The sequence below is a fragment of the Thamnophis sirtalis genome, unplaced genomic scaffold (assembly GCF_051295495.1).
Source record: "Thamnophis sirtalis isolate CommonGarterSnake01/CBP01778 unplaced genomic scaffold, rThaSir2_p1.2 scaffold_5, whole genome shotgun sequence".
NCBI lineage: Eukaryota > Metazoa > Chordata > Lepidosauria > Squamata > Natricidae > Thamnophis > Thamnophis sirtalis.
This window is the reverse complement of record NW_028261385.1, coordinates 50,259,281-50,282,191: the sequence shown is the minus strand read 5'-3', so window position 1 is coordinate 50,282,191 and position 22,911 is coordinate 50,259,281. Positions and strand designations below refer to the sequence as shown.

The following is a 22,911-nucleotide window of genomic DNA, read 5'->3' as shown; positions in this document are numbered from 1 at the left end:
GCCTGGGCCCCCAGCCAAAGGATTCGTTATCTCAGTAATTGAACAGTGGCAAACAGCCAAGCCTGTGTTCTGGTTTATTCACAGGCCGGGGGGTCAGTACAGGAAACCATAAACTGGGTAGTCTTATATTGTTACTTTTGAATGTTCTACAGAAGATCACAAATTAATTTGCAAAAAAACCTTAAAACCAATGCAATATTAATTAGGAGTCAGCATGGATTTCCCAAGAATAATACTTGTACTGGTTATTTTATTTCATTTTGATTGGGATATATTCTTAACAGAATGTGGGAATGCTGCAGACGTAATACATCTTGATTTCAGCAAAACATTTGACAAATTTTCCATGATATGTGGGTTGAATGGCATTATTATTAAGTAAATAGCTAGCTTAAAAATTGAACTCAAAGAGGGCTCAATAATGATTTTTCAGCAAACTGGATGGAAGTATTGAGTAGGGAACATTCGGGGCTTTGTATTCTTCAATATTTTTATTAATCACTTGGACAAAGAAGTAGAAGAAATGCTTATTAAATAACATGACACAAGTGGAATAGGTAATACCTTAAAAGACCAGAAGCAAGCTTTGAAATGATGTTATGAAAAATGACCTGAAAATAAAGATTGCAATCTAATTTGGTCTTTGTCCACGTTTATATAAAAATAATAATTAATGCAAGGATCTAATCTAGGAAAGCAATCAGATGCACACAGGGGTGGACACTTGGTTTTGTATTAATATTTACAAAAAATACATTATATTGGAATAGTAACTTATATTTTAAAGGAATTTAGATTTTAAAAACTGTTTATGTTATCAGCTGAAAATCTGCAAGGTGCCACCTATCATTTAATAAATTAATACATCAATACATTAATGACTGTATTTGCTGGTTTCCTGTATTTAGAGCTAAATTAATTTAAATGGCAATTTTTATTCTTGCAGTTTTTAGAATTTGACATTACTTCCTCTTTCTTTTCTTTGCCATCAACATACGTGCATACATACATACATACATACATACATACAATAAGAGAAAAAGTAGATATGCATGTATGTATGTAAAATAAAAATAAAGACAGAACATGACAAAAACACAATGCTAGGAAAACCTTCTAGAAAAAAAGGAAAAATTGTTCCACTTAGAACGTCTTGAAAAGGCCCTTTTCTTGCTTGGTAATCAGTTATTGATGGTCTTGAAAATCAGGTATTGAAGAAGAGCTTGAGAAGACTCTTCTGCATGGAAAGGCTCATGAAAAAGAAAGCCACAATATGTTCATTTACTGTAGAATACTCATCTACTTAGACTTATGCTCACACCAGTAGAGTTCTTATTCTACATCTCCTGCATAACTGAGCAATGCATCATGGCCTTCTTCCCCTCAGTTCATCCCCAAAATGATTACCAATACCCATTTTTAAAGGAAGAAGCAGGAAGAAAGTTTTTAGAAAGCAAAACATTGGTATGTGTGTCCTTTATGTTTTCAAAGCATGGTGATAAGATAATAAATAAAATTTCATATCAACATCATCTAATAATGGCTCTCCCTTCAGCCCACGTTCTCCATCTTGAGACTTTTTTTCACACTGTTACACTCTACGTAAACATCCATTTACTTTGAATTTTCATGTCTCTTTTTTATATCCATTTTGGAGCAGTGATAGTGAGGGGAGGGGAAATACCTTGCTTTATGAAGAGTTCTTAAGAGACAGAGCTGGCATACCTTGGATTGCAACCTAGATTTAAATCCAAACTCATTCATGAATCTCAGTGTAGGGAGAATCATTGTCTCATGCAGCTACAAGCTACCATAAAGATAAAGGAAAATAATGCCCCAAAACTCATAATTTAACAAATTGAAACTAATGCATATTTTAAAACCTGATTTTTTTTGCCTTTCAATAATTGTTGGACTTTCAAGCTTCAAATCATTAAAAACAGAGCAAGGTAAATTATTGATTTACTGTGTCTTGTTGACACAGTAAATAAATGCCGATTATTAGAAAATAATGAAATAGCCACCTGTTTCATACTTATGTCTTCTAAACTTACAGGATATAGGTGATTATTCCTATGGACCACATGTCCACTTCTGAGCCATAAGCACACCCTCGTAGAATTTCTGGTGCTGCAAATGATTAAAAAAAATCTTGTTAGTAAAACAAGATAACAGTCATTAAATATATGGTCTAAATTCATGAAGAAAAAAAGCATAATTCTACAAATTCAACATGAAAAAAATTATAAATGTAACTAAATAAAATAGAACTTACAAAGGCAAAAGTGGAATATTTCTGTATGAAATGCAAGTAATTTTTAGTCCTAGTTAAAAGCTTTCAATGTGCTTAGCAACTAAGATGCAAGAAAGAGATTTTGGAATGATACATTGACATAACAGTTCTAAAATTAAAACAACAAAAATTATAAGTTACTATGGCAAATACTTTCGAGAATGTTGGCCAATTTGATTCTGAATAATATGGGCATAATTTTTTCATTTAACAACCTATTTCTGAACTTCATATGGGATTTCCTAAAATATTCAAAATAGATTTGCTTAAGAGATTTTCTTTTTCAAGAAGCATGCATAAACTTTTGTCTGTACCTTTTTTGTATGCTTTTAATGAATACTGCTATTATTTAAATATTACGGGGGTGGGGGGATAAGCTTCATTCAGAAGACAAAATTTCCTCCTTAAATTAATTGGTGGATGTTCTTTCTACATAGCTTCTGAAATTATTTAAGATGTTTTATAGATTCCTGAAGATTCTAGCAGTGTATCAGAAACTGTTTATGGAAATAGCATACTTTTCCAGCCTCCATAGAGTAACTCCTAAGACATTTGAAAAAGAATTTTATCTCCCAGACAGAGGTGGAGAAAAATCTATCTCGACATGATAAACAAGATCTGTCCTTGGAGAAGGTGATTCTAAACCTGCAAGTGTGCTTGAGAAGGTGTATGTCTTTTAGGAATGTCTGTGTTGTCAGATAGCCAGTGTGGAAAGGCAGCCAAAGTCCTCCCACTATAGAGTCTTCCTGCTGAAATCAAAGATAAAAGGTTCAAAATCACAAATCAAAATAGGCTCTAGACAAAGATCAAAATGCAATAGAAAATGCCAATTTAATTGGGTGAACACTCCTCCTTGCCTGAAACTATGATTGGGTGAACATTGTTCCCAGACTGAAACTTAAATCTCTTTGATCAACTAATAAAAAAAGGTCCCTGCCCCAAAGAGATTACTATTTTTCATTGCCAAATGCTAAATAAGTAGAACCTACAATTCAGCAGGTTGCCTGACTGCAAAAGGCCCTATTCTCAGCTGGCTAAATGCATTTTCTTAGAATTCCTGCAGGGGGTACTTTTGCACATTTTTCAAAGAAAAAAGTTAGAATTTTCCTATATAAGGGCCATTTGAGAAATATCTAACCATGGCTGCCTCCCAAAGTTATTTTTGTGTATTAGGTTCTTGCAATAAACTTCACCTTTGATTCAAGCAACTGCTTGTGTTCTTTATGCCTGGAAATGAACCTGGTAAGATTTATTTCTAACACCAAGAAACTATATTTGCCTCATTTGTTATTTTCATAAACATGTGAATGTTGGGCATATGGTAGAAATTTATGCAAAATACATAAAATGTGAGTTATACTGTGCAAATGAAATAAAGTACAATTACCCACACCATTGCAAAGGGTGAAGTCTGATATAAAAATCTAAACATTGCATCTGAAATCCACTAAACCGAAGTCTGTATAATAGAGATTTTATTGTATTATAAACTGATACATTTAACCAGAAACTTCAGCTTCCATCTGGATGGTCTTCTCTCTATAACCATGTAGGGTTATAGTTAGTATATTACTTGAGCAGCTAAATGATATTTTGAATAAGTGTATACTATATAGCTGTATATATTTTAATATGAGCTTGTTTTTTTTTAGTGTGATAGTTGCTAAATTTAGAAAATATAGAAAGTTAAAACAACAGAATACAAATAAAAACAGGTCTAAAATAAGACAAGTTCCGAAACATACCGCAATATCCTGGAGTTCCACAGACTGTTTTCATGGTAACATGATCTGCAACTATCTTGGAAAGTCCAAAATCAGCTGTTATTCAGAAATCAGAAAATTATATTTCTTATGAAATGATTGTTGAATTAGACATAGCAAATCAATGTTGTAAGTCAGGTAGGAAGCCTACATAGATGGAAAAGGTGACCTTCAGCTATGTGGCAAAGTAATGAAAACAGGTTGTATGATTGTTCTTTTTCTTCCCAATTGCATGTCTTTTAAACACACAACATCATAACTGAATAATGTTCCAGTGTCTATCTGTAAAACAGCATGCACTGAAATACATGGGGAAGGGGGCATATGAAGCACACAAATTATTACTGTATAAAAGAATGTAAATTTGGAGATGAGAATAATTATTTTCGAATTTCAAAGAATTACAGCTGCATGCAGAAGTCTGTGAATCAAACTTTGGTTCTGGAATGTTGTCTGCATAATTGGGATAGAATGAAAATATGAAAGAAGAAGAAATTAATCCTCTTCAGCATGAAATGAATGGGGCAAGTACTATAAGAAAAGCTTTCCCCTTGTTAAATGCAATAAACCTAAAACTGAAGGATGTTTTAAAGTTTTATTGATCTGTGATCACAGGCTGTTCTCTTAGAGGAGAAGATAAAATTGTGATCCAAACAAGGTCTTTTGTCAAGCTGCTTACATATATCATCTCCCTCTGTCTAATTAGGAACAAGCAGTGGTTGATTTAGGCTAGCAGCAGCTTTGTCCTTCATCAGACATAGTTATTTTTAACTTGCTTCATTCTTTGGGAATTGTACAAGGCTGCAATATGAACAAAGTGACTTTGTTTCTAACTTATGTATTACCTCTATTCTATGTCACTCGCTCCTTTTTATTCTAGAAAATTGTTTTATGCAACTTATCTGCTATTGCAATAGTTTCTAGCTTAATTCATTGTGCACCCTAAATATTGCTTTGATTATGTCTCTATTGCTTTGGTTATGTCACTGCTGAATCTGAGGTCCCACAATACCCTTTAGTACCAACTTGCTAAGGATGCTACTAAAAGATACTATCGGTAATTATCAATTACCTATTTTTAAAGGTGCATCTGGAGCCTGAGTTGCATACAATAAATTTTCTGGTTTCAAATCCCGGTGAACAATTCCATTGGCATGTAAATACTAGAAGGAATGTGAGGGTATACAATGTTATTTCATACAATTAATACATTTTCATAATACTGTGTATTATTATGTATATGGATTTGACTTTTGGAGAAGAGTGGAATATAAATCTAAGAAATAAAATAATTCTGCAGACCACAATTTCATGTACTGAAAATAGAAAAAATATATAACTTGTAATGTCAAAAACAACTTGCACATTCATATGGAAAATGAAAATAAAAGAGGAAGTCTAACAATCACTATGAACCACAGTCCATGAGTATCAAGATAAAACTGCAAATAAATACTGTTTGTGGCCTTTCCAAAGGGCCTGAGAAAGCAGTGGATTAAAATGGTTACTGATTGATCTATTTTTGGTGTGTGGACAAGACTGAATGAAGTGCAAATGGTGTACTTTGTGTATGTATCTTTGTGTGTGGTAAAACAATAAGACCTGCAGTCAAAATGTGAGTGAACATGTGTTGAACTTAAAAGTGGGTGGCCAATACAAATGAAGTACTAGAAAGTGTTTTATAGAAAAAAAAATGAAGGAGGATCCAAACATAAAAGAAATATATGGAGCAATAGTTAATCAGTCAATGGGAATGAGAAGACAAAAATTTGTGGCTGGATAGAGCTGCTGAGATCATAAAAAGAAAAAGATGAGAGGTTTCAATAAACAAAAGACACAGTACAAATTAGGGTATGGAAATAGAGAAAGAAACAATGTTTATAAGATAAAAGACAGTAGGGAGAGATAGTAAATGGCAATGCTATAAACTAGATTTAGTTAGATTTTCTTTTCTTTTACTTCCTGCCATTAATCAAATACCACAATGAATATGTATGTGTGTACACTTTTTAAATCATATAGTATAGCGTTTTCATGGAAAATCAGTCTAAGACTGATCAATCTTAATCAGTCTAAGACAGCAGTTCCCAACCCTTGTACTTGGCGGCCAATCTGGGGAGGAGAGAGTAACTGGGCACCGTGAGTGGCAGGCCAGCATGCATACGCACATAGCTCAATTTGAGAAAGTTGAGCTGTGGGCACACACGGGCATTTCGCTTACACGGCCCGGATTCAAATAGGCCACAGCCCAGTAGTGAGTCATAGCCTGGGGGTTGGGGTACCCCTGATCTAAGACAATCCTGATTTGTCTAGAAGAACATGATCGTGGATGCATAATATTTTTTTCATATCTAACAAGAGACTACCTAAGTTCACAAAACATGCAAAGTCATACTGTGGTTTGTTTAGAGTCAACATGTTATGTGAAACCAGCCCATTATAATTAATTCAGGAAACCATGATTAGTAAATTGGTTTTAATGCAAGGTGCTATACAGTTGAAAAGTAGCTGTCTGTAAGCCTCAGGTTTCCACTGTAAAAACATATTTACTACGCCCTCTGTGCTACTGCAGAGCTGGAAACAATAATAAGATGGGATCATCTAGGTATAAAGCTAACCACCCAGATACAGAGCTAATCAGGAAGTGGGGGAAATGCCACAGGTGGAGGAAATGGGTAAATAGTTGTATGGTCACAGCTTCCACAACAATAAATTATATCAGAATTACATAACTGCTTGTGAACATCAAGAAGTCTATTTTAACTTTTCAGTTGAAACAATTGGATTAATTTAGTTCAGGGGTGTCCAATCTTGGTATCTTTAACACTTACAACTCCTAGAATTCCCCAGCCAGCCTTTCTGAGAGTGAAGTCCACAAGTCTTAAAGTTGCTAAGGTTGGACACCCTGCTCTAATTCTTCCCTCATAACAATTGAGTTAACAGACTTTTAACAGCTTCATTCAAAGGTCCTTGGTGCTCTCTGAGCTTGCTTGTTTTCTTGTAGACATTTCATTCCCCAACTAACATAGGTAACATAACCAGTGCTAGCTTCGTTCTTTGATGAGGACTTTCCTAGAGTTCAGCCAACTGATTTTGATAGGATACGATTAGATCCTGGAGGACTATGGCTGAAAGATGTTTCCAAGCCTCCCTCACAGAGGAATGAAGTATTTCCTATTCCTCTGGTGACTTTGTGCAACTTTCTTTTCTCATCAAGCTTATTCATTCTTCACTTTCGTTCTTACCACAAGTTCCTTGTCTCTTTTTCTGCTTCTTGTCTTCTCCCCTTCCCCCCTCAACTCTTATTTTCTTCTGTACACTGACTCACTTCTAACTCACTTCTATTCCATCCTCTATCTTTTCAGTCTCTTTCTTCCTTTGTTTCTCTCTAGCCTGGTGCTTTTTTGCTCTACCTGGGTCTACAATTGCCTCTGTTCCAGGAGTTGTCTCATTGTTCTCTTTCCTATTAGCATGAGCCAAGACCTGTCAGGCTTTCAAGAGTGATATCATTTTTTTCTCCAGTGCCATTTTGACTAGAAATCTGTTTTGGGTTAGGGTGACCAAGAAGAAAGCTGAAATTCTTGAATTTCAAAGGAGAACAAGAAAGAAGTGGGATGGCTAGAATTAATTATGATTTCCTGAAAATAAGTAGGAATGTGCTGGTCCACCCAATACTTCTATTCATATAATCTTTTTTTTTTGTTTTGTTTCTTATGTCTCTTTCAGTTGCTGCCTTTATATAGCTATGTTTTTTCCAGACTGGTTTCTTTTCCTGCTGTTGAAATTTTTCCTCCTTTGCCCTCATTCTAATCCTCAGCAAAAGACTGTTCTTGACTTTGCACTTTTTCTTCTAATATCTAGTGGCCCCACGCCATGCCTTTCCTTTATCTATCGCTATTGTATAACCTCTAGTTTTTGTCACTGGCATGCATCTACATTTCTCTGGGCAAATGAATTGCTTTCATGAATCATGTCTGATATGCCCTGAGGAAATTACTCTGTCACTTCTTCAGCCCTATGGATACAAAGCTTTCTTTTTTCTTTTCACTTCACAGGACACTATTTTAGATAATGCTTTCTGAGATTTATTTCACCTTTTCTTTAAATGGTACAACATTATGGCTTCAGGCTCAGTTCTCAAGAATGAGAAACATAACCCTTTCTATTACCTGCTGCTGTTTCCTTGTGTTATATCTTTTCAACAGTGTGAAGCAGCACAACAATGCTTGCAATAAATAAATAATCTGGTGTTAGCAGCATATTGGAATCAACAAGTGAAATTTACACAATTTTTCAATAAAGTTACTCAAATATAGATATAATTATCAGATTTACCACTCTTTTAGCCACCCAAAATGGCTGAAAGACAGGTTAATAAATTATTATTATTTTGATAACAAAGTAAGGTTTAAAAATATAAGTTCATAAAGCATCTTTTCCATTTTATCATGTAGCAAATGCATCAATCAAATGAAATTGTTTTTTTTAAAGGAATGAAATGTGGAAACTGGATCAGTTTATTTTGCTACACTGAATAGTGTGTTTTTATTTAAAATATTTATATTCCACTCTTGCTTCATATAGTTATCAAAGCAGTATATTCTAAAAGAGTATTTATTTATTTATTGTCTTTACGTCCAAATTTTTTTCTAATAGGCTTTCACAGGAACACCTTTTAATTTTAAATCTATGACCTTAGGATTGTGAGATAGGTTAGGCTAATAAAGAAAAAAACAAACCCAAAGTCACCAAATGAATTCCATTATAAAATTGAGACTTAAATCTGAGTCACCCTGCTGGGATCCAACAGTTGCCTCACAGGCAGTAGTGAATAAAGAGCTGTTAGAAGTCACTCTGGCCTCACCTCCATTCTTCACCCAGAACATAACACTTTGCTTGTCGGAAGATGGCTGGGAAGGTTGCAAGTGGTGATCATGTGACCCCAGGATGCTGCAATTGTTGTAAATACATGACAATTCCAAACCACCTGAGTTTGGATCATATGACCATGGGGATGCTGTGGTGGTCATAAGTGCAAGGACTAGTCGTAAATAATTTTTTCAGTGCCATCATAACTGAGTGATCGCTAAATGAATGATCGATCATAAGTCAAGGACTACCTGTATAAATGAGCAACTGCCAACACCAAAGGATAAAACAATAAATGTACCAAGGAAAACTCATAATTAATACAATTTTTTAAATACTTTTGTAAATGCAAACAGTGAAGGAATCCTATTTTTCCAGCAGTACAAATGTTATTTAAATATATTTTAGTTTAAATATAATTTTAGTTATTATACTGTAAAGTAGCATCCTTAAGAACAGAATGAATTATAGTAAAAGCAGCCTAGATGCAGAATCTAGTCTTTGGGGAGCCAAAAAATGATATTTTAATGCTGATGTCCTATTTTAAAGGAGAAGAGAGTTAATAAAATACAGCAGCTAATTGAGTAATGATTCCATAGTAAATCATGTTAAGGGTTCAGCAAACAGTATATACTTAAAGAATATGCTACCATTGAAATCAAACTGAATAAAAGCGATATGGTTTTGGAATCTGAATTACTTATGATTTTCTTATTTCAAGAAAAAATAAAATCCGTTTAACGACCTGGTTCAAGTAGTCCTCAATTTATGACCATTTGTTTAGCAATCATTTGAAGTTATACAACATTGAAAATAGTGACTTACAGTCAGTCTTCACACTTACAATTACTATACTGCAGCGTCCCTGCAGTCACATGATCAAAATGCAGGCACTTGGCCACCAGCATGTATTTATAATGGTGCAGCAACCAAGGTGTTATGATCACCATTTGTTACTTTTTTAGACAGCTTCCAACAAGCAAAGTCAATGGAAAAAGCTGGATTTGTTCAATTACTGGGTGATTCACTTAATCATGGAGATTTGCTTATTGACCATAGCAAAAAAGGTTATAAAATTGGGTGCGATTCATTTAATGATCACTCACTTGGTGATAGAAATCCTGGTCCCAATTATACCGTGTTTCCCCGAAAATAAGACAGGGTCTTATTTTCTTTTGACCCTCAAAACAAGCACTTGGCCTTATTTTTGGGGAGTTCTTATTATTTTTGAGGTGCAGGAGGCGGCAAGTGTGGTCACCTCATGGCTGCTACTGTGTTGCAATATTTTTGGGGAGGGCTTATTTTCGGGGAAAGGCTTACTTTAGCGCATGCTCTCAAAAGCCCGCTTGGGCTTATTATCCGGGGAGGTCTTATTTTCGGGAAAACAGGGTACTTGTAAGTAAATTGTATTTGTAAGACTACCTGCAATCTTAGACAGAGAGAACAGAGACACACACATATCCCCCAGTAACAGAGAATTATTGCAATGTACTGTGCAGATTAGACTAGCAGCATATTGACTGCCTCGGTTTGAACAGAATGTTACCTATGACTGAAATTACAATAATTAAATTCTCACTATAAAGAACACAGTTGAGAAACATATGGCCCTTCAAATGTCATTGAACGAAATAGCCTCGCAACTTCCACTGCTGGCAATGCCAAATAGGAGTAATGTTATTACTGGTTTCTGACATAGAGTGTTATAATCTTTGGTATATTTGGAAAGTGGCAAACCAGTGGACAATAATAATCAATCAAGAATAAAACTTATGTTGGAGCTGTTTCATGGCAGCATAAGGAGTCCCATGCATTTTAAATATTCATATAGGGTGTTTGTTTATACAGTAGGCATATATTGTGCAATTAAATGAATTATTTTCTATAAAATTGATTGAGCTAGGTTCCATTTATATTGCCCCCCCCTGGAATATTAGATCTAATGGATTTTTCTATTGATGTAAACATAGAAGAGTCTTTTAGTAATTTTCCTCAATTCTTGAATCCCGATAATGCTTCCCATTGGAACAGAAAGAGAGTACGAAGGGCAGGGGAAAACAATGAGAACATATTATTTAAGCATGCTGTAAGTAGAATGCCACCATTCAATTACAATTCATAAATAATGCAAATATTATGCATTTATAAAATAATCCAAGTACTGAGAACTGAAACAAATCTTCTTATTAAAATTATCCTAAACTCATAGTGGCATTTTACTTCAGCTCTCTTTTCCCATTTTCCTTCATTTTCCTTAAATCATTATGGCTACATAGATGCTATGATGTTAGTTCTAGGGACTGAATAAGTTCATAGATTCCAGGCCTCTTCTGATCTGTTCCCTTATTGCCTTTATCGACATCAAAGCCATAACTTGAGAGAGGATTCTAACTGTATATTTTGTTCCATGTCTTGCCTGTTTCTGAACCTGGGAAACCAGAAGCTGGAAAGTGTGATGAATTAGGCATCTTTCAAAGGTCACAGACTGTTTTATGAGAATAACTGGAATGAAATACAATCACATCTGCAACACCATTTGCAACTGTAAATGGAAGATCGGTTATTACCACAGCAACAAACAAACGGGACTAAGAATGATGAAAAGGATATCAAAGAGCAGGTGGCAACTATAGTGAGAAGGACCTTTACACACTGTATTGTGTACCAATTGTGCCTATTCCTAGACAGGGACAGCTTGCTCTGTCACTGCAATATGCTAAGCGTGTAGTTGCCCTTGAAGAGCATTTAGAAACTTCAACTGATACAAAATGAAGCAGGATGGAGTGTTAGGGGTGTCTTATTCCACATTATTTTTCTTCAGAAAGAAAGACATCTGTGTTCCAAGTTTGGTTGAAATTGCTCGAGGCGTTCCAGAGTTATGCTGGAACATACACACACGTACACAGCCATTTATATATACAGTATATATATATGTGTGTGTGTGTGTTGTATTTATGCTGATAAATAAATAAAGCACAAATACAACACAAATGTAACAAAGGAAACAGTAAAAAAAATATTGGGTTTCTGTCTGGATGGTCTCTTGTGACGAGCCAATAGACAGAGAATGGAAGCGGTGAGCTTCCTCCCATATTTGGGCATACCAGGGGTTGTGACACTAATTACACACACACACACACACACAGACAGACAGACAGAGATAGAGAGGATTAGAGGATTATATAGTAATCTAGAAGAATATTAAACTATGAGCATTCAGGTTAACATTTCACTGCAATTCACATTTATACTATAATATAAATAATAAATAAAATAAAAATTATAAAAATATTAATATACTAATTAAAATTAAATTAATAATATATAATATAAAAAATAAAAATAAAATTAAAAATAATAATAAATAGATAAAGATAGTGTAGCCAGGGAAGTTAGATGGTGCTGCCAAGAACACTCCAGTGCTACCTCATACAGAGAACCTCTGGGGCAGCCTTCCAGAAACCAAGCATCATTCAGCTGCTGGGATTCTGAGCTTAAGAAAAGTCATTCTATGTCAAGAACTGATTCTGTATTTTAGATGTTTGTCTTCAGTATGAGGAGAAACATTAGTATGGTGGTGAAAGAAGTGTAAAGTAAGTGTGCTTTTTCATGGTCTTCCTCCTATGTTGTTTTGATCATTGATTGACATTGATAAATATATGAGTTTGGATTGTTATCAAGAAGTTTTTCTTTCATTTAGTGGTCTATACTGCTCAGACAAGTATTTTGAGATTAATGAAATATTAATCTGAGGCTAGTAAAACTTACAGCAACTGCCTCCAAGATTTGTTTCACTGCATCAGCAGCATCTCGCTCGCTGTAATATCCTTTTTCCACAATTCTATAAAGAAACAAAAATATGCCATTCAAACTCAGGGATTTCTAGAACAGCACAATTCTAGGCAAATTTATTAAAATAAATCACAGAATAATCAAGCAACAATATAATCTATCATGATTTGGTGGATAAAGCTATCACTAAAAACAACTTTACTCTGGTTTAATAAATAAATATTTTGAATATAATATGATAATGGAGAAGTAAGGACTCTAGCAAACAGCTCAGTTCCTAATAACCTCATAGAGACATTCGTGTTAACTTCCTTGATTTAGATTTCCAATCTTATCTACAATTATTCCTTGATTTATGGCCATAATTGAACCTGGAATTATTGTCATACATTGTGCACACCATTTAGTAGGTCACCATGCAATCATATCCAATTATGGCCTTTATTGCAGGGATTAACTCCAAATAATTAAGAGAATGTATTGTCCACAATGGGCATTATTTGCTGGAAATCAGAATTAATCTAATGCAATTTCCAGCAAAAAAAACCCAACTCCATCATAAACAGAAACATCATAAACCACATCATAAACTGTAATATGTGACTGTGGGACATTGCAAAAAGCTGTAAATGCAGGCCAGTTGCCCCAAATGCTATTACGTGATCACGGCAGGGCAGCAATTGGAACTTTAAATCTGGGTTGTATGTAGCCCTGGGGAGTTTTGTCACAACTTCAAACAGTTGCTGAATCAAGGACTACCTGAACTATTATTTTTTTAAAAAAATGAATACATAAAACAATAACAACAAACAGAAGAACAGAAAAAGGCAACAAAAATTTAAAAGTCAAGTAAGTAGAGGAAAAATTAAGTCTACAATCACCTAAACCACCAGTCTCTAACTTTTCCAAGGGGAGGGAGGATAGTTCTGTGTGAGTGGAAGGCTCCATTTGTGCAAGTGCAACCTTCCACCACTTATGTGAGTGGAGCTTTCTGTGCAAGCGAAAGTGTGTGCTGCTCATGTGAGGGGAGCTTTGTGCTTGAGCTCAAATGCCTCCTGCTTGAGCGCACAGCTCCATTCACATGCAGCTCCACTGTGCGCAAGAGGCTGGCATTTGCAAAACTCTACTTGCAAGCACCTGGAACTTGTATGGGTCGAGCTATGCATGTAAACACAAGTGTCCACTGCTCTTTCAAGTGGAGCTGTATAGCAATAGCAATAGCAGTAGACTTATATACCGCTTCATAGGCCTTTCAGGCCTCTCTAAGCGGTTTACAGAGAGTCAGCATATTGCCCCCAACAATCTGGGTCCTCATTTTACCCACCTCGGAAGGATGGAAGGCTGAGTCAACCCTGAGCCGGTGAGATTTGAACCGCTGACCTGCTGATCTAGCAGTAGCCTGCAGTGCTGCATTTAACCACTGCGCCACCTTGGCTGTGCACTCACCTGACGCTCACATGCCCCAGTTCTGAACAGGCCATGGCCTGGTACTAGGCCGCAGCCCTGGGTTGAGGACCCCTGATCTAAACAATTAAGTAGCCATCAGATGGACTTAGTCATAAGCAGATTCTTGGCTTTCCTTGCACCTCCCTGTTATATTCAGTATTGACTGAAGAGGCGTGAGATGGTTGAGGTAAGAGAACAGCCATTTATTTGGTAGAACAGCAACAATAACTATGTACAGCGATTCAGCACCTTGCCCTGCTTGACAGCTATTTATACGGGAGCTGTCAAGCAGGGTGACCAATAGGAATGCTTAGGCAGCCCGTGCTCAGCCAGCCACGCCTTAGCCAATCAGGCGTGGCTGGGCTGTTGCCGGCTGTCAGTCGTACATCGAGGACCTGTGGCCGGTCATAAGTCGAGGACTTTAGGACCGATTGCAAGTCGAGAACCTAGCACTCCTTCCCCCCTAGCGATGGGGCCTGCGCAAATGAAGCGAATGCGTTATCGCTTCAGTAGGCGGGCCGACGTCGGACCCGCCAAGAACGCCTCAGTTGTAGAGGCGCCGTCAACGAGGTAAGGAGTCCCTGTGGTAGCTCCTCTCTGAAGGGAGTGTAGCTCCAAGCGACGTCATTGCGGCCTATCCCAGAAGACGGATCCTGCAAAATGGGTAAGTCCAGGCGAGGGGGCGTGTCAGATGGACGTGAGACTGGTTGGGTCTGCCGGAAGGGGGTGGCCAGATAGGCGAGGCCTGATTGGGTGAAGATCTCACGCTGGAAAAGGCCAGGAGGTGCACTTGCGGACGGAGGTAGAACTTGGGACGCCTGCTGGAAGGTGGTAGCAGGATAGGGAAGGCCTGATTGGGCGAAGGCCTCAAATGGATTTTCGTGCAACAGTGGAACCACGGGTTGAAACAGAACTTGGGCTGGCTGCTGGACGACGGCGGCTGGGCAGGAAGGGCCTGATTGAGCGGAGGCCTCAGGTGGAAGGCGGTGCCTAAGTTGATCCACATGGCGCCGCCACTCACTGCCATCTGGGAAGCCGACCCTTTAAGAGCAGGGACCGGTTACAGTAGTGATGGTGGCAGGCACCCACTTTGGATCCCCCCAAAATTTCGAGGATAGACTAAGTCCCCCTCTCTGAAGGAGCGGGGGGGGGGGGCAGGATGGACCGGGGCAACTGACCTCTTAGGTCAGCACTCCACCCCTTGCCCTGTATAGAGTGGGTGCAGTCTGTCCAGAGTGGTCCACAGGCGTCGGCCCATCAGCAGCTCAGCGGAGCTTTTGGTGGAAACAGGGGTCAGTCACCCCGGTCCATCCTGCCCAACGCCTCTTTGGCCGAGTGGACAGTACGTTCCACCCAGCCATTGCATGCAGGATGGTATGGGGCGGTAGGCATGTGGGGGATCCCTTGCATGGCCAGAAACTCCTGGAAGGCCGTGGACGCAAATTGCAGCCCATTGTCGGACACGATAATATCCGGCAACCCGTGGGTCACAAAGAGGTGCCGCAAGACCCCTTAAGACGCACGAGAAAATCTGGGAAATGACAGGGTCGGCCATAGAGTGGGCCGCCACGTCCGAGGCAGTAAGAGGCAGGTCTAGAGAGGCTATCACAGACATGGAGGGCACTGGGTGCATTTCAGCAGCAGGGAGGGGGCAGCCACTGAGGGCATCAGCATGCCCAAGCTGCTTGCCCGGACAGTACTGTAGCATATAGGAATATGCTGCGAGGAACTCTGTCCAATGAATCATCCGAGGAGAGAGAATGGGAGGGGTGGGACGGTCACCGGCCAGAAGCCCAAGAAGTGGCTTGTGGTCAGTGAAGAGCGTAAAATGCCATCTGTATAGTCATGGAACTTTTTAATCCTGGACACGGCAGCCGGAGCCTCTTTGTCGATCTGGCTGTAGTTCCTCTCAGCGGAAAAGAGTGTCCGGGAATAAAAAGCAATGAGGGCCTCGAAGCCATTGGGGAGGACATGGCTCAGAACCACCCCCAGACCAAAAGGGGAGGCATCACATGCCAGCATCAGCTTGTCACTATACTGCACTAAGACAGCCGCTGACATAAGCATAGCTGTGACAGCCACAATTGCATGCGCTTTGCGGCTGCCCCTGCACCAAGCCACAGATCGGTCCAGCAACCAATGTAGCGTCTCGGCTAGTGATGCCTTATGAGGTAGAAAAGGTGTGTAAAAATTCAAGAGGCCAAGGAACGCCTGCAGCTCCGCCTTAGAGGCGGGCATGGGGGCATTCCAGATGGCAGCAACTTTGGAGGGGGTAGGGTGGATGCCCTGGGCATCTATTAAGAAGCCCAGGAACTCCACCCTCGGCACAGCAAATGAGCACTTGCTGCATTTTAATTTTAAGCCCGGGCCCCTGAAACGCTCGAGGACCTTCCGCTCAAGACCTGAGAGGCTGCGGGCAGTGATCAGGATGTCATCGAAGTAGGGGACTACGCCTGGGAGCCCATGGAGAAAGCGCTCCATGAGGCTCTGGAAGATTCCTGGGGCAACGGAAACGCTGAATTGAAGGCGGCAGCAATGGAAAGCCCCTCGGTGGGTGACGATAGTCTGGGCCGCCGTGGCCTCATCATCCCCCGGGAGCTGCTGGTAGGCCTGCGCCATATCCAGTTTGGCAAAGATGCAGCCCTGCCCCAAGGAATGGACAGGTGCTGCACCACAGGGACTGGATAGGGGTTTGCCTGGAGGCCGAGGTTGATGGTCGACTTATAGTCAGTGCAGATGCTGAATAAACCCGTCGGCCTTAACTGGGTCTATAGGGGTCTCTCACTTGGAATGGTTGATGGGCTCCAGGACTCCCTGTGCCAATAGCTTGTCAATCTCTGCATCAACCTTCGGCCTCAAGGCAAAGGGCACCCTGCAAACCTTCAGCCTGATAGGGGCAACCTGGGGGTCCAAATTCAAGGAAATAGGGGTACCTTTATATTCCCACAACTTATCATCGAAGACATCAGCGAAGTCTGAAATGACATCCTCAATGGTAGGTGGAGAGGCCGTGGTTTGATGAACCCCCAGGAGGGAAAGGCCCAGGGAGGGGAACCAGTCAAGCCCCAACAGGGCAGGTAATGGCTTTCCCACTACCAGGACAGGGAGATTACCATGGAAAGCCCCATAATCAACCCACACAGAGTAATTGTCTAGGGTGGGAATTTGAGTCCCCTGGTAGTCCTTGAGGGTCATATCAGGTGGCGTCAGGTGGTCGCGGGAGTTGGTTGGGCACAACTGGGAGAGGGTGGCCTAGGAGAGGAGGTAGTGGAAGGAGGCTGAGTCGACCTCCATAGAGCAGGGCGACCCTTCAAGCAGCAGAGACATGGTGATTTTCTTAGAGTCAGTCGAGGCATAGCGGTTTCTTTAGTTTGCTGATAAGAGTGTCCCAAGTTAGTTCGTACATGGCCAAAGGCGAAACAAGAGCCTTGGCCGTATTAAACATATCAGGACTGCACGAGCTTAAGAAGAAACTACATTTGTGGTCCGAGGGTAAATTGTGGTTATTATATCCTATGAGGAAGCACTCAAAGCATTCCAAAAAGCCAGCCCATGACTCGCCAGCAGTTCCGAAGGGTGCAAACGGTGGGAGCAAAGCCATGGCTGTGGTGGCTTGAGGAAAAAAATTTCTTTTTCTCTTGGAGACAGAAGGAAAGTAACTGAGCTTCCTTTCTGTGGTTGTTCAGGCAGGAACTGTCAGCATCCCACCTTTGTCGCCAGTGTTATATTCAGTATTGACTGAAGAGGCGTGAGGTGGCTGAGGTAAGAGAACAGCAACAATAACTATGTACAGCGATTCAGAACCTCGCCCTGCTTGACAGCTATTTATACGGGAGCTGTCAAGCAGGGTGACCAATAGGAATGTTTAGGCAGCCCGTGCTCAGCCAGCCGCGCCTTAGCCAATCAGGCGTGGCTGGGCTGTTGCCGGCTGTCAGTCGTGCATCGAGGACTTGCGGCCGGTTGTAAGTCGAGGACTTTAGGACCAATCGCAAGTCGAGGACTTAGCACTGCCTTTCTCAGGCTGGCATGTTAGAGTCACCAAAAAACCATCCAATGCAGAATTATTAGCATGCTAGCCTTATGGGTTTAGTAGGCAATGGTAGTCTGTCAATATGGTGAGCACAGAAGCACCTGGAAAAGTTAAAAAAGGATGTTGTGCCTTGGCTATGAGGAACTAAGCTATGTGGTGATTTACTGGCAAACAAGTACTGATTGGTGCACTTATTTCTGTAACGTTGCAAAATGGGAAAGTGCTAATTAGCAAATGGTTTTCTGCAAGCCAAACATACATACAAACTGGGCTGCGCTCATAGTATCCTGCTGCTTAGATAGATTTGAAAATAGTCAAAACTGCACAAATGTATTGCCAATGTATTTTAAACTGGATTAAGTAGGTGGGAAGATGAAGAGGCTGGCCAGCTCACTGGAACAGACCTGAAGATCTGCACTCATATCTCTTAAAATAGAATTCCAGCCACTGAAACACATGTCACAGAGAAAATAATGCATTTTCAGCCTCTTCTAAAAAATATTAAACCCAGATGAATATGAATATATATATATATATATATATATATATATATATATATATATATATATATATATATATATATATATATATATATATATATATATATATATATATATATATATATATATTATAATGTAATATTTGGGCAACATATAGTACAACAACATGCACAATCCACCAGATACCTGTCGAACAGCTCTCCTCCTGTTACCAGTTCTAAGACAAGGCTGATTTCTGTGGGGGTTTCAAATATCTCCTTCAATTTTATCTGAGAAAAGCAACAAAGTAAGCAATTGTCTATTTTTCCCTTCTTTCCTGTATGTACATAATTTACAATAAATAGATGTATCTTAAATATTATCTGATAGTTTGGATATATTATAATTTTTATTTCCCTCCCTCCCAATTTCTCTCCTCCTCTCTCTCGAATTAAAAACTTCCCAATTGATGGTTCAGTAGAAAGCATAATTAAAAAAGCATGCACTAAACATTACTTTCTTAAGTGATTCTTCAGAGTGTTTGAAATATCTTGACTACTGAAAATAATTTTAAGTGGACAAAACTCTGATGCTTCCCAGAACATACTAATAAATAAATAAATATGGACAAATTTAAAACATGTAGAGTTCTTTTGGTCTTCTTATGCGCAGCAAGAGGAGGAAAATATGTCCACAATCAGAAATCAAGATGCAGGCTAACATTTTTAAATCTGGGCTTGCAAACAGATACAACTTACAATATTTGGATGTGAAAGTCGAAGAAGAACACCTATCTCTGTTCGGACAATCTTCTTATCTACCTGGTTAAAAGGAAAAGAAAACATAATAGGATTTTGAAAGTAATTTTTTCAATGATTTGACTGCTGTATCCATTCTGGGCATTTGTAATAGTAAGTGAAAATTTCTGTTTTAATATTTTTTAGGAACCAAACACTTATGGCAAAAGTCAAAAAGTAAGTTAAAAAAGAAATTTGTAAATCTGCCTCTGAAATATATGGGAAAATGTTGATTAATATTGAAATTTGTCACCAAATTTAAAAGTAAAGTGAAGTTTTAAAATACAAGAAACAAACAAAGGTTAAGCATGCTACTTATCATTTAGAATTGATACTTAGTTTATCCACATAATGCCCAAATAAACATTTAGAAAAACTATTTTGAAAAAATATTCTTTCTCTGAAGAGTTTGCAAGACAATCTGAAGCATCCATTTGTGAATTCACAGAACTGAATCTATGACAACTTTTCAATAAATCTTAATACTTTATATATGGTGAAAATGTTACAAGCACTTTGATTTGGACCATTAAAGCCTTTGTATGGCGCCTGACAATGAATCCATGAAAATAAAATTAATACTGGGAGAAACCCGGGCCAAGAAGGAGATTTTAAATCTGAAATGAAGAAAGCCTTAATCAATTATTTTGGGCAATCTGGGGAGTAGACAAGGAAATCAATGTTTACCATGAAACTGAGAAAAGCAAAGTATAGATAAACCAATATTTTCTTTTTGGTACAGATTAGTGTATGGAAGCCATATTTGTAGTTGTTATCATTAATGCGTCACACAAGATTGCCAGCCTCTTTGCAAAACAAAGACAACATTTTATATATTACTTACTTGGACTTTGGAAAAAGAGGCTGCTGTTTCTTAAAAGGAAAGGCTATCCAAATAAATTGGTTGAAGCAGGAGAACAGGAATAAATGCTTAATGGGCAAACAGATTTTTAAAAACTATTCTTTAAAGCTTCAGACATTTTGGGAGTTGTCTTTCTACTTAAGATGACTCTTGTGCCTACACAACATCACAGACTTAGGTAAACATTAGTCGCATATTCCTTCAACACATTTTGCAAACACAGCACAGACAGTTTCCATTCACAAAGTTCCAAATGTCCATAAATAATCTCCACTGTATACACATTATCATTACGTGGAGTACAAGTAAATTATAAATGTGTTTTTATTTACACAGTCATACTCATAATTATATGCTTATTACTGCTGTACTGAAATATGTTAAAGCCTTGGTGTTTGTTAAAATAAATAAATAAACAAATGGTCTATAAACATGCCCTGGAATTATTAACTCAAGTAACCCCGATGCAATCTACTAAGCAACTACCGCTGTACCATTATCATTGACAGAGTTTACATAAATAAAGACCATGGAATTTGTACAGTGGCTGAAAGAAATGGTTCACAATTACAATCAAAATTACAATCTCCATTATTTCACATGGAGAGAGAACTTTCTCCTTACACCAGTTAGACAAATAACAAAACCAGTAACCTATTAACAAGAACTTGAATGGGGTATAAATTAAGGTCTGTTTTTAGCACAGCTGATTTGCAGCTTTGTATTAATGAAAGTGGGCATTACGTTCTTGCATAGACAAATCTTTTATGGATCAGCACAATATGCAGATCACTTTTAGTGTTCTCATCACCTAATCATTCCACTGATGAGAGGAAAGGTGATTGCAAAATTTGCTCTATGCATCGATCAAAATTCCTAGACTTATATCAATATATTAAACAAATATAATTCAGAATTCTTGTATAAAGGCACAATGCTTCCCTAATTGCAAAATATATAGCTATACCAAATTATATACAATAGGTATAAACAAGGCAATACCTGTTCTTCAAATAACTTCTTTAGAGTTGCACAGAGCTCTTCAGCAGGCAACTCCTGAAACAACATTTTTTAATAACATTATCGAAGTGCTATAATGAAAAATGGCTTTTGGACCAATGTTCCCTCTAATTTTTTTCCCGTGTGAGCGGAAAAGTATAGTGTTTGAGCGGCATATTTTCATGCCTGAGCACCTGAATTTTTTTAACAGATGTCACCTAAGACAACAACGAAATCAGTATTATTTGAAACTCAAAGTTATGTTTATTCAAGGGACCCGCTTAATTAAAAGTGTTATATAATATCAGTATCACTTAACAACGCTCCTGCTTAGCAACCAAAATGTTGGCTCAGAAAGTCTAGCTTTTGAAGCACGCAAATCTTAAAGCTATTGTTACAACACCCTTGTTGGCTCAGAAACTCTGGCATTGAAGCATGCAAGTGTTAAAGCTGTCAAGTTACAAGATCCTTGCACCCCTAACCCTTTAGGAAAAAAACCTCTGGGGTCTTCAAACCTGACAGCTTAAGACTTGTGGACTTCAACTCCCAGAATTCCTCCTCCAGTCATGTTGGCTGAGAAACTCTGGCAGTGAAGCATGCAAGTCTTAAAGCTGTCAAGTTACAAGATCCTTGCACCCATAACCCTTTAGGGAAAAAAAACACAGGGATCTTCAAACCTGACAGCTTAAGACTTGTGGACTTCAACTCCCAGAATTCCTCCTCCAGTCATGTTGCGGCAACATCATCTGCGTGGATCTGCTCCATCTTCGGGTTTTTTCACAGGGGGCAGGGCTGCCGCTGAAGATGCTGACGAGCCCCACCACCACCAGAATAACTGCTGCCGTCTCCCCCTCCTCCTCCAAGAGGACCACCACATTTGCTGCCCAGCGCTGCAGCCGAGGTGAAGCCTCCAAAGCTCCCACAGGCGCCCCCGCCCATTGCAACGGCGGCAGTGCCTCCCCCTCCGCTCGCAGCACCTCAGCTGGGCTCTGGGTTACCCCTGCCGCCGCCTCCACCTCCGCCGTGCTTTTCAGAAGCCAGGAGGCCTTTTTTCCTGCTCCTGCCCCCTCCGTCGCCTTTCTACTAACTCCCATGGCTTCATGGCTCCTCAAAAGCATGGCAGAGGAGAAAGGGGGAGGGATAACGTGCGGGCTAGCTCAGGTGCTCCGCGTGGAGGGGGAGGCGGGGGTGCTGCTGATGGGAGCTTTGGCAGCTTCATCACAGCCGCGGCGTCAGGCGGCAAATCCAGTGCTGTTAGAGGAGGAGGAGGCAGCAGATATTCTGGTGGCGGCAGGGGCTTTGGGGGGTTACTACAGCCACAGCGCCGGGCACAAGCGGCTAGGATTAGCCGCCCATAAAGGACCTCCCTGGGCTTACTTTGCTGAACACAGGGGCGACTGACGCTAGTTTGAGCGGCCGCGGCCGGCACAAACTACCGTCAGTCGCTCCGTGCTCATCAAAACAAGTCTGGGGAGGTCCTTTGTGGGCGGCCAGTTCTAGCTGCCTGCAAAGGACTTCCCCACGTTTGCTTTGGCAGAAATCACTGCGCGGCAGTTAGAAACTGCTGCGCGGGGTTTTCTT

At 39.4% G+C, this 22,911-nt stretch overlaps 1 protein-coding gene across 2 annotated transcripts in view; it reads right to left on the bottom strand.

Annotated features, from left to right (window-relative positions):
* CAMK4 (calcium/calmodulin dependent protein kinase IV) overlaps nucleotides 1-22,911 on the bottom strand; it is a 66,993-nt gene that overhangs the window by 10,348 nt on the left and 33,734 nt on the right. The window contains exons 3-9 of one of the 2 annotated variants that reach the window (XM_087715799.1): nucleotides 21,334-21,387; nucleotides 19,431-19,493; nucleotides 18,880-18,962; nucleotides 12,694-12,766; nucleotides 5,129-5,219; nucleotides 4,039-4,113; nucleotides 2,055-2,130 (exon numbers count right to left, since the gene is read on the bottom strand). In XM_087715799.1, coding sequence (XP_087571925.1) covers nucleotides 2,055-2,130; nucleotides 4,039-4,113; nucleotides 5,129-5,219; nucleotides 12,694-12,766; nucleotides 18,880-18,962; nucleotides 19,431-19,493; nucleotides 21,334-21,387 — 515 coding nt within the window. The remainder of the gene's footprint in view (nucleotides 1-2,054; nucleotides 2,131-4,038; nucleotides 4,114-5,128; nucleotides 5,220-12,693; nucleotides 12,767-18,879; nucleotides 18,963-19,430; nucleotides 19,494-21,333; nucleotides 21,388-22,911) is intronic. The other variant, XM_087715800.1, reaches the window with a different exon arrangement.